Source organism: Leptonychotes weddellii, unplaced genomic scaffold (genome assembly GCF_054177405.1).
Source record: "Leptonychotes weddellii isolate Sample4059 unplaced genomic scaffold, ASM5417740v2 HiC_scaffold_3367, whole genome shotgun sequence".
NCBI classification, from domain to species: domain Eukaryota; kingdom Metazoa; phylum Chordata; class Mammalia; order Carnivora; family Phocidae; genus Leptonychotes; species Leptonychotes weddellii.
This window is the reverse complement of record NW_027936032.1, coordinates 1-12,629: the sequence shown is the minus strand read 5'-3', so window position 1 is coordinate 12,629 and position 12,629 is coordinate 1. Positions and strand designations below refer to the sequence as shown.

At 39.8% G+C, this 12,629-nt stretch overlaps 1 protein-coding gene across 1 annotated transcript; it reads left to right on the top strand.

The window, feature by feature from the left end:
* Window positions 1–132: 132 nt before the first annotated feature.
* LOC102739441 (glutathione S-transferase-like) lies at window positions 133–9,738 on the top strand (the record flags this gene model as incomplete). The annotated part of the gene is made up of 6 exons (XM_081810701.1): window positions 133–184; window positions 528–561; window positions 2,337–2,468; window positions 4,464–4,605; window positions 7,240–7,371; window positions 9,420–9,738. Coding segments are annotated over 6 exons (663 nt in total), but the record flags the coding sequence as incomplete, so codon positions are not given.
* Window positions 9,739–12,629: the final 2,891 nt, after the last annotated feature.

Here is a 12,629-nt window from a genome sequence, read left to right as displayed (position 1 = left end):
GTTCAATAACTAGTTGAAATATTGGTTCCCTTGGTGGTTAGAACTTTTATTTCTATTTCACTCTTTTCCCACGATATCAAAAGAAATAACAGTAAAAATGATAACATATTCTTGTATTCTTTCATTCTTTAGTTTGAAGAAGAACTTTTTGAAACACGTGAGGAATTTGAGAAACGGATCCAAGGTGAGAAAAAAAGCCTTGCATCATGCTGCATTAGACCAAGGATGAGATAGATGGTCTCTCCATCTCTGAGAGCCACGCATGCGTGTGCATGCGTGCACACACACACACGTTCGAAGAGCCGAGAAGATTAGGTAGGCAGTATCTATCGATATCTCTATGTCAGGAAGGCAGTACTTGGATCTTGCAACAAGCATATGAGTGTTCAAAGTGGGAGGAGCCCCCCCAGCTTCTAAATTGTAATAATTTCAGCACCATCTCCTTGTTTCCTCAGCCCTAGGGATGATACTTACTTTCTGCATTTGTCACCTTCATGATAATGTACTGTCTTTTTGTTGCCTCTCAGTGCTCCAGGACCTAGTTGTCTTCTTTGTAACTTGGTATGGTTAAAGAAACCAGTATGGTTCTGTCTCCCAGCTGGATCCTGAGAGATGCAATTAGGGAGCAGAAAATGTCCTGACAGTTAAACCTGGTGGCAAGTGCAGAAAAACCAGGATGTTCTTGCCATGGAATCAGTCCAGAGAACTGGCTTAACTTAAGGAAAAGTGGGAAAAGTGCCATCCTTACTGCTGCCCTTCTGAGGAAGAGTCAGACTGACTGATGGGGGGAGGGAGAGAAGGAGGGAAGATGAGGCAGAGAGAGTAGAATTCTTTTAAATTAAACCATTGCCCTCTCAAGTCTCTGTTGTGTAATGCAAAGATTTCCTGGAAGACTGAAAAAGTAAGACCAAAACAAAGAGCTGTCTCTCTGATGGGAGGCCACTGGGACTCTGGTTCACATAGGAGAGTGGTGTGGAATAACGTGCCGAAAGTACATGGAGGCAAATATCAAGGAGTGCTTCGAATTCCAGGTTGAGGTTAAATATTATTGTCTTGTAAGCAAAGAGGAGTAATGGAAAGGTTTAAGCCCAGTGAATGACTCCGGGAAAACAAGCAGGCAGTGCATGTGGAGTAGATAAGAAGGGCCCATCTGCTCAGCATCACTCATCATCAGGGAAATGCAAATCAAAACCACGATGAGATACCACCTCACACCTGTCAGAATGGCTAAAATAAAAAACACAAGAAACAACAGGTGTTGGTGAGGATGTGGAGAAAAAGGAACGCTCATGCACTGTGGGTGGGAATGCAAACTGGTGCAGCCACTGTGGAAAACAGTATGAAGTTTCCTCAGAAAGTTGAAAATAGAATTACCCTATGATCCAGTAATCCCACTATTTGGGTAGTGGCCCAAAGATTATGAAAACGGTAATTTGAAGAGATATATGCACCCTGTGTTTATCGCAGCATTATTTACAATAGCCAAATGATGGAAGTAGCCCAGGTTTCCATCAATAAATGAATGGATAAAGAAGATGTGGTATATACATATCATGGAATATCACCCAGCCAAAAAAAGAAGAAAATCTTGTCATTTGCAATGACATGGACCGGCCTAGAGGGTATAATGCTAAGCAAAATAAGCCAGTCAGAGAAAGACAAATATCATATGATTTCACTCATATGTGGAATTCAAGAAACAAAACAAATGAACAAAGAAAACAAGACACAAGCCAAAAAGCAGACTCTTAACTCTATAGAGAACAAACTGGGAGGTGGGGGTTGGGGGGAGGTGGAAATGGCTGAAATAGGTGAAGGGGATTAAGATCACACTTAACAGTGATGAGCGCTGCGTAAGATATATAGAATTGTTGAATCACTATATTGTATGCCTGGAACTAATAGAACACTGTACGTTAACTGTCCTGGAATTAAAATTAAAAAGCTTAATTAAAAAAAAAAAGGAGGGCCCATCTGAGGGCTGAGTTAACAGCTAGGTCATTATTACGATGGTTCAGAGGGAAAGAGAGTCTAGCCAGCGGGGAGGCCACAGGAATGGAGAATAAGTGATGAGAAAGGGACATTCTTGGCCAGAAAGAAAGCTTCTGTGTCTGCACTTTGTTGTATCTCCCAGAGGACTCAGCCTCAAGTCTTGCACTCTCCACATCTTTCTGTGAATAAATGCATACATATTCCTGCTTTGGGATTAGTCTCTAAAATATTTTAATCATATTTAATTATGTAGTCCCGTTTTATAGCACCTTAAGAGTTAAAGAAGACTCAGTTACTACCATCAGGGACAGTACAGAACCCAACTTTCCTTTGTACATTTAAAGGTGGAACCTGATGTATGAACAAGTGCCCATGGTTGAAATCGATGGGATGAATTTGGTAGAAACCGGAGCTATCCTAAGATACCTAGCTGCAAAATACGACTTGTATGGAAGGAACCTGCAGGAACAAGCCTGGTCACAGCAATTATTTCTTACTTAAACGAAATCTAACCTTTAGTCATGTTAGCAATCATATGTAGTTCTTGATAGATTCACTGAAAATTCTTGTTTTTTAACTTCTTATGGAAAAATCTCATGCACATCAAAGGAGAGAGAATGGTAAAATAAACCCGGTGTACACATTTACTTTCAACAATTACCAATTCATGGCCAATTACAGTTTATTTCATTTTCTGCCTCTTTCTGGTGAAATCTGTGTTTCCCTCCACTAGGTGGGAGTAAAGCACAGGGTAAATCACAAGAACAAATTTGGGAGCATGACCCTGTGAAATTGATTCCGGAAGTAGCCTTTGGAAACCACCTCCTTAGGCTCTGGCACACCAGATAGTCCCCCGCCCCAGGGTCCCAGACATTCTTAATTCTCACATACACACTTGTCCTTTTGCAATGGGCAGACCTGTCTAGAAACCAGCAAAACATTGTCGTGTCTTAGAATGTTAAAACAGCAACCCTCAATTGCAAATTATTGCACAGAATTAGAAAACCCTTAGTCAGTAACCAACAAATAGTCCATTTTTACCAAAGGAGGTGTGTTTTAAATAAATTTCTCATTGTTTTAAAGAACACATTTACTTTCAGAAACTGAACTTTCAAATTTTTAATGCAGTAAAATTTTTGAAATAGATCTTGTATTTTTAAATCTTAACATAAGCTTTCTCTTGCTTTCTAACGGACTCTAATTGCCAAATTTCTGCTGATTGCATCCCTGCAGTGCAGTTTAACACATTCCTCTGTCTCTGTTTCCTGTCAATTGGTTGTTAGATATAGAGGTTTTAACAGACTCAAATTCTAGTGGTTTTTGCAAGACTATCTCATAGATATTGGCGCATTCCAAATCAGGAAGCAAAAAATGTCTGCTTGTCTATTCTTTATGATATTAACAGCCATTGGTGCTACTTCTATAAAGAAAAACTTTGCTTCATCTACTATCTGGTTATCTGGAGTACAATTTCCTCTAGGAAAGACATGAGAGACCTTTGTTTACCAATTTTCCAAATGAGTCGGCTCACCTGTATCCTACCAATTAATTATCATTATGGTTCTAGTGTCACTATGAGCACATCAATTTAAATATCTTTGACGTGTTTCACTTCACTTCAGTTGTTACTCTTATTTATGCTCAAATTGTCCTACCTTTGGCCAGTGGGAGCGAAGTGGCTCCCGGGAATGTTTGACCTTACTCTGGCCTCTGATAACTTCCTTGTAATGGGTTAATCCAGATTAACCCTGTACATGGCTCAATGGCAGAAGTAGCAAAGAATTGGAGGCCCTTTCAAGATACTCGTTGGTATTCTAGGTTAAAGTTAAAAGAACCATGGCTCCAAAACATTACGGGACTCCCTTTGGACCAGGACAGAGGTTTCCCAATGCCCAGACCAGTGGTCTTTTCACTATGCCATGGTGCCTTGTCTAACATAATATCTCTTTTTCTATTCATTCTGGCACAGAGATGTGAGTGGTGGCAAGGGGGACCTGTGGAGTAAGTTCTGTGCCTTCTTGAATTGTTCTACTAAGTATGAGAACCGTCAATCCAGATGGAGATGTTGTTGGCAGCATAGAGGTCCCTGGTTACCTCTTCCTCAACCTGTATAGACATGGGCAATTTCATTTTTATTATAACATTTAAATAGCCAAATATGATCTTTGCCTTATTTATTACTTTAGGATTATTGTAATACTTTGTTTTACTTAGCACTCACGTCATACGGCTGATATTCACACCCACATAACTGCTCCCACACTCTAGTCCTATCATTTTTCTGTTTCTCAAATTGATCTTAATATCTCAAAGGAATAGCATGCAGGCAGAAATACTTGATTTTAAATCATGGGACACTGAGATAACTGCTAAGAGGCAGGTGGCGCGAAGCACTGATAACTTGTTTCTTTGGCTCCTGAAATGATGGTTCCTTTATCTGCAACTCTTTCGAATTATCACCGCTTCTCTAGGATTGACATGTATGTAGAGGGCTTGAAGGACCTGAGCGACATGATTATGTTCTTTCCACTGTCCCTGCCTGGAGAGAAGAAGATGAATCTTGAATACATCCTTGAAAGAGCCACTACAAGATTCTTCCCTGTCTATGAGAAGGTAAGCGACAAACTTCTGCCCTGCCCTGTGACTTGGATCAAGGGGGAGAAAAAGAACTAAACTAAAAGTAGAGAACTTCAGGGGCATCTGGGTGGCTCAGTTGGTTAAGCGACTGCCTTCGGCTCAGGTCATGATCCTGGAGTCCCGGGATCGAGTCCCGCATCGGGCTCCCTGCTCAGCGGGGGGTCTGCTTCTCCCTCTGACCCTCTTCCCTCTTGTGCTGTCTCTCATACTCTCTCTCAAATAAATAAATAAAATCTTTAAAAAAAAAAAAAAGTAGAGAACTTCATTGGTGGATGAAAGATCCCCAAAACACTTTGTGAAAGCAAAACTCTCCCCTCAATTGTAGTTACAAAACAAGTCTGCTCTCCTCCCTCTCATTCCGGTCTTCTGCATTTTATTTTTTTTTAAGGATTTCATGCATGACTTCAGCAATATTTGTGGTTCTAGTGCTGACAGAATTTCAGTTGCTTGATTTAATTCTGGAGTAAAGAGTCTTTTTTTTTTTTAAAGATTTTATTTATTTGAGAGAAAGAGAATGAGAGAGAGAGAGCATGAGAGGGGGGAGGGTCAGAGGGAGAAGCAAACTCCCCGCCGAGCAGGGAGCCCAATGCGGGACTCGATCCTGGGACTCCAGGATCATGACCTGAGCTGAAGGCAGTCGCTTAACCAACTGAGCCACCGAGGCACCCCAAAAAAGAGGATTCTAGGAAGGAAAAATCCCACACTAATTAGAGAGGTGGAGTGAGGGGAAAGGATGGATATTACTTCTAAAATACACTGGATAGTACCAGGGCTCAGGGTACTTTATAAGGCTTATCAGAATTCTATACAATATTCAAAATGTTAAGAAAACAATTGTTCCAAAAATAGTACTATTTTTCATCTGTCTCTGCATTTTTAACAGCTGAAAATAATGTCTGAGAAACTTGAGCTTTAAGCAAATACTTAGTGCCAGCCCTAACACAGGGTTGGATGACTTCTTTGGTTATCAGTGCTCTTGACCTCAAGGTCAAGATGTGTTCATTATATCAGTCAATATATGAAAGGATCATGAAAAATGTTAAGGGTTTGGTAAAAATGAGATATCAGTTTTCCAAACCCACCAGCAATGCTGGTTTAATCCATCCTTTCTAGGTTGAGTAACAATGGTTCTAATTGAATGATTTAGTACATACATTTGAATATATTTATCATATCAACAATTTTATAGCCTAATCATATGGATTGTTTGATATTTATGTATTTACTTATTTTTTATTTTTAAAAGATTCTATTTATTTATTTGACAGAGGGAGAGAGTGAGAGAGCACAAGCAGGGGGAGTGGGAGAGGGAGAAGCAGGCTCCCCGCTGAACAGGGAGCCCAATGTGGGACTCCATCCCAGGACCCTGGGATCATGACCTGAGCTGAAGGCAGATGCTTAACCAACCGAGCCACCCAGGCGCCCCTTATATTTATGTATTTAATGTAGGTTATAGATTCTCTAACTTCCTAGGTTATACTTTTCCACTAATTACATTTAGTGAGGTATCAGTCCCCTTGGTCCAAGATGGAAGGTGAATCAAAATATGAATATTCTATACCTCAGGCTTTCTTGGTATCATTCCTTCGAAATTAAAAGATAATCTATTCCATTATAATTAGCATATAATTTAAGCAATTTTTTTCTTATAGTTTTATTAATATAGACAATGGAATGAATGTTTAACATCACTATTCCCAGTGACTTAAGTTTTTGTTGTGAGATACTATGAAGAAAAGAGACTTTTCTTGTGGCTAAAAATAGTATCAACATCATCATCATCACCAAAACAGAGCTAATCATCTGATGGTTCATTTCTGCTAAGTGCTTACTATGTGCTAAGCACTGCCATGCATTTTGCATGCATGATCCCACATCATCTTCATAACTCCATGAAAGGTGTGCCATTGTTATCCCCATTTTGCAGACGAAGCAACCAGAGCTTAAAGAAGCAAGGTAACTTGCCTGATGTCATACAACTAATCACACTAGGGCCTACACTCTGGTCTCTCTAACTCCTGATCCCATGTCCAAGCATCACAAAATCAGAGAGTTTGAGCGCTAGACAATACCTTAGTGACCTTCTTCTCCAACCTTTTATTTTCAGTTGATTTTGACTCAAAGTGACCTATAAGTCAGAGCCCTATTAGAAGAAAATCTGCTTGTAGAAGGTGTGGGTCCCTGTGAGAACGATGTTCTCCCACATAGAGCAGCATCCTAATAAGGATCCTGACCTGAGACGGTGTGAGGAGAGAATTATCATCCCAGCCCAGGAGGACCACCAATCCAGGCTATGGGGGTAAAATTATTCTATAAATGTTCATAGAATAGGTGCAGGGGATGTAATGAAAAGAAGACAAAGGTGTGTGAGATCAGGCTGTTTCCAGCGTTCAGGATACTCAGGAGGATCCAGGCTATCCCACCTCTTTTGATGAACAAACTGAAGCCCTCAGAGATGGGATTTATATGTGCTCACACAGCTGGCCAGCGCCCAAGATTAGGAGCCAGGTCTCTAAACTTCTAGAAGACTTTCTGCCAAATCACCCTGACTTTAAGTTATCTGCTGGGTATGCCCCTGAATCCTCTACCTTCTTCTCAACTGTCATGCAGGCTCTAAGAGACCACGAGCAAGATTTCCTTGTGGGCGATCAGCTGAGCTGGGCCGATACACAGCTCCTTGAAGTCATCTTAATGGCTGAAGAGTGCAAACCCAGTGTCCTCGCAGGTTTCCCTCTGCTACAGGTAATGCTATCCAAATTAACTCCCAGGAACTGCAGGAAGGACGAGTTTGTATCATTCACTTATTCTTTCAACCAGTCATTCATTATTATTGAAGACCCTCCTAGCTTCTTTATGCCAAGACCTGTGCTAAAGATACAAAGATGCCCTCAAGGAACATACCTAGTGGGCGAGATAAGCACATCGACAGATAACCTCAATATAAGGTAGTAAATTTAAAAATAAGGGGGCATAGGAAAGCAGACAAGGCTTCATCTGGACCAGCATGGGGATCCGAGGCTGACTTCTGGCAGGCCTTCAGTCTCAAAGGTTTTGCCCTGAATGTAGCAGAACCTCAATAAAATGACGGGAAAAGATTTAAGATATCACCCTCACAGAGCCATTATTTAACAATAACCATAGCCATCAACTATACTCCTATTAGGTGCCAAGCATTGTACCAAGCACTGAAGGCACATTGCTGCTATTCCATCCTCAAAGTGAAAAGGTAAAGACTCCAAGAGGTTAAATAACTTTCCCTCAAGTCACACGTCGGCAGGTGAGGGGACCGGGATGAAACCCTCGGCCTGACTGATTCTGTGGCCTGAGTTCTAAAACACTTTGCTATGTTGGTGGATTCCTTGCTAACCTTTTATTTTTTTTTTTAATTTTTTTTAAAATTTTATTTATTTATTTGTGAGAGAGAGGCGGAGAGAGAGAGAACAAGCAGGGGGAGAAGCAGGCAGAGGGAGAAGCAGGCTCCCTGCTGAGCAGGGAGCCCGATGTGGGGCTCGATCCCAGGACCCTGGCATCATGACCTGAGCCGAAGGCAGACGCTTAACCGACTGAGCCACCCAGGCGCCCCCCCTTGCTAACCTTTTAAAAATATGCTTATTGGGGCACCTGGGTGGCTCAGTCGTTAGGCGTCTGCCTTCGGCTCAGGTCACAATCCCAGCGTCCTAAGACCCACAATCCCAGCGTCCTAGGATCGAGCCCCGCATCGGGCTCCCTGCTCGGCGGGGAGTCTGCTTCTCCCTCTCCTACCCCCCGCTTGTGTTCCCTCTCTAGCTCTCTCTCTCTGTCAGATAAATAAATAAAATATTTTTAAAAAATAAGAAAATAAAATAAATAAAGATATGCTTATTTAAAATAGTTGTTGTCCAAGTTGTGGTAATTCTGCAGCCTCAATTTCCCACTTCACATTATGTTATAAGCATATTTGGGTATTTTTATGTAGTCCGCCTCATTTGGATACAACAGTCTTCTATTTTTGAAAATTTTCATGATTATATAATATTCCATGGGCTGTGCTCAGAATAACCTTATTTTAAATGCTGAAAATCATAAACAACTTAAATATTCAATACCTGAGAAGGGTCTACATAAATGAAGGCACATCCATTGGGTAGAATTTTATGCAGCCACCTAAAGGTGTACTTTCCAAGATTACGTAACGACATGGAAAAATCCTTATGACATAAGGACTTCTATTTATTAGTTATATATCAGGATACTCTGGAATTTTTGCTTTTATGAATAATGTTGCAACAGCATCTTTATGGGTATACATTTTTCCACATTTAAGATAGTATCATTAGGATGCAATCTGAAAAATGGGGTCACTTGGTTACAGCCTATGAACATTTTTGTGGTTCTTTTTTTTTTTTTTAAAGATTTTATTTATTTATTTGAGAGAGAGAGAGAGCACGAGAGGGAAGAGGGCAGAGGGAGAAGCAGACTCCCCGCCGAGCAGGGAGCCCGATGCGGGACTCGATCCGGGGACTCTAGGATCATGACCTGAGACGAAGGCAGTCGCTTAACCAACTGAACCACCCAGGCGCCCCATTTTTGTGGTTCTTGAGAAATATTGCTAACTTGCTTTGTACAAGGGTAGCATCGCTACATGTACCAATGCCACGTGATGTATGAAAATTCCACTTCATCCCCCGTTTCTACCAACCACGAGGAATATAATCTTGACACACTTTGTCACATGCAAAAATATGCATCATTTATATTTTATCTATTTTGCCATATTCTCTTCTCATGGATAGTATACTTCTGCATTTTAGGAATTCAAGGCCAGAATCAGCTACATTCCCACAATTCGCAAATTTCTGCAGCCTGGAAGCCAAAGGAAGCCTCCACTAGATGAAGGCTCCATTGAGACTGTGAAGAACATATTCAAATTTGAACGTGGCATGTTTCTCAAAAACATGGGCACTATAGTGGCCGAGTATTAACAAGTGAAGAGTTCTCAAATGTTTCACCTTGCATTCATAGCAGTGCCCAGAAAGATATCATAAGGCCACTTTAATAAGGTAATAACAAGCAAAAGGAAATAAACTACCAAATACTTTGTAAATCGGACAACCCTTTTCCATAAATCAATAAAACACCAATGAATCAGAATCATCCAAATATTCTTCTGCATTCTACTTATTGCAAAAGAGTAAAATCATAAGTAAGTCAATGGATATCAAGGACTTCTTTAAAAAACAAAACACTCCACATATACAAATACGTATTGTCACCCACTCCACACCCGTTTGAGAAAAGTCCTGGACATGGCATAGCTTCAAGCTAGTTTCTTAAACTTTCTTTTTTTTTAGATTTTATTATTATTTTTTAAAGATTTTATTTATTTGCAAGCGAGAGAGAAAACATGAGTGGGGGGAGGGGCAGAGGCAGAGGGAGAAGCAGACTCCCCGCTGAGCAGGGAGCCCCATGTGGGACTCGATCCCAGGACCCTGAGATCATGACCTGAGCCAAAGGCAGATGCTTAGCCCGACTGAGCCACCCTGGTGCCCCTAGTTTCTTAAACTTTCAATCACTAGAGTATTTTACAGATATGGCATATATTTTTATGATCAATTTCACATTTAGTTTCTACTTTTTTATCATAATCATATGAGTATAAATTGTCAATCCAAATCCGAAGGGTCTTCTCAATCATCTCTGATAGTAAGTACACACAGCACCCCAATGACACCCACTTTTTCCAACTTTGCTTGTGCTAACAACCTCTTTAGCACCATTAGGATAAGTGGGATTTTTTAAAGTAGAATGTTTTTAAAGTATATCAAAGGATTTTGTCTGGGTTTTCTATTTTGTTAAACTGGTAGGTTTTCTTTCTTTCTTTGTCTCTCTCTTTCCTTTCCTTCCTTCCTTCCTTTTGGTTAAACTGGTAGGTTTTCTTTCTTTTCTTTCTTTTTTCCTTTCCTTTTCTCTTTCCTTTCCTTTCCTTCCTTCCTTCCCTTAATTGAATTACTTATCACTGGAAGTCTAATAACTTCCTTGAAAGTCAGCTAGGAAAGAGAAGTGAACACAACAGTATCAATTCTGCTCTTACCAATTGGGGCTCTACCCACCATTTCATATAAAGAATGGGTTTATAATCTGACACCGTGGAGTAGAGGCAACAGGATCAAAATTGCGGATTTTTAGAGGTTTAAGGGATCTCATCGACCATTTAGTCCAAATTCCTCCTTATGGATGAGAAACTGAGACCCAGAGAGAGGAAATGACCTTCCAAAGAACCTATAACCAGTCAGTGGGAGAATCAGGCTAGAACTCAGGTCTCTTGATGTTTAGTCTGGGGCCTAAAAGTAAGTGCTGTGGACATTGTCATAATTCTGCCTAAAAATGAAGTGATTTGGGACAAAATGGACAAAATCATTTTTGTTTCAGAATTATTACAATATTATCTCCATTGTTCCAGCAAGGGAGAACATCTGCTCCTGAGGAAGAGTTCCCAATCTCTTTCATTAATAATTGAACATTTAAATGTTGAAAATGATTTGAGTATAGAGAGAGGACACTAAAATGAGAGAAACAGGTTTAAAACAGAATGCATTTTATTTGAATACCGAATACATTCTGTTAGTACACAGAGAGTGCTGAGAATAGAGTTTTTTTAAAGGGAAAAATAACACTGGCAGCAATAAAATTAAAATGGAAGAACTATAATTTCTAATATCACACAAATGACAAGCAGCTACATCAGCATTTTGTAAAGTTCACTTCTGGCATTCCATTATCTGGGATCTTATAGTTTAATTTAAACATCAGACATGAGTATTTGAAATTGTCAAAAAAAACCCAACTTCACATATATAAAAGTAGACACAGTAAAAGAAAGCGTGTATAATGATTTATTAAGTATCTTTAACAAAATCATTATTTGACAAGTAGAAAACAGTCGAGTTTTTGGTTTAAAAAAAAAATCCCTCAAACTAGTGTTTATTTTGGAGCATTTCTGTTGTTTCTAACGTAAAATAAGACACTTAACATTCCACGTTGAAGCTTATCTTTTAAATACAAAGTGTATGCTCTGCCCGTAGAATCACATGACTTTAGTCTTCAGTTCCTTTGGATTCTCAGAGCAACAATAAGACAAGTCTCAGAATCATCATGAGGCTGGATTAAAATAAAAGAAAGGCAAAGAGCAGGTCACACTTATGTGGCATAAAACAGAGGTACTCGTATATATTCACCTAACCTGTACTGTTACTAAACTTTGGCTTCCAAAATGCTCTCTTCTCCTCGGAACAGGGATGATCTCCATAATTATCTCTGTATTGGAACTTCCCAGACATAGCTGAATTAGCCACTTAAAAATGCTGATTGACTGAACGAGCAAAATCAGAGCTCACGATTCTGAAAATCTGGGGCGAACCTTTGTAAGAGAAAGGTCTGGAAAGGAACACAAACCTTTCATAAGCTAGTAAAGGCAAGTGGCTTGAAAAAAGAAGCAAGGAACAATTCTGGGGTGTTATTATTACAATCTCAGCTACTTTCCACTGACTGCGGTCTTGTTCTTCTTGACCCATAAACCCTACTTCCGATTTCTTCTATTACCAAGGATCATTTTTAGAACACAGCCATACTGGAAAACAGTCCTTTGTAATCACATTCCTCCCTGACACCACCGCCCACCCACCAAGTCATAAACATGATACACAGCCACATGAGAAAATTCTAAAGAAAAGTAGGAAGGAGAAACTTACTCATTGCATTATCACCCAGTGATAAACACTATTAAAGTTTGAAACATATCTTTCCTATCTTGGTTTTTTATACACAAACTTTTGAGATCATACTATATTTGATTATTTACTCTGCTTTTATCTCCCACAGCATCATTAAGATGTTCTAATGCCACTAAATAGTTTTTGAAAATATGTCATTAATTGCTGCTCAATATTTCATTAAGCAGACAAAACACTTATTGAAACATTTGCTTACTGGTGAGTTTTTAGGTTGTTTCTAATTCTTCAGTT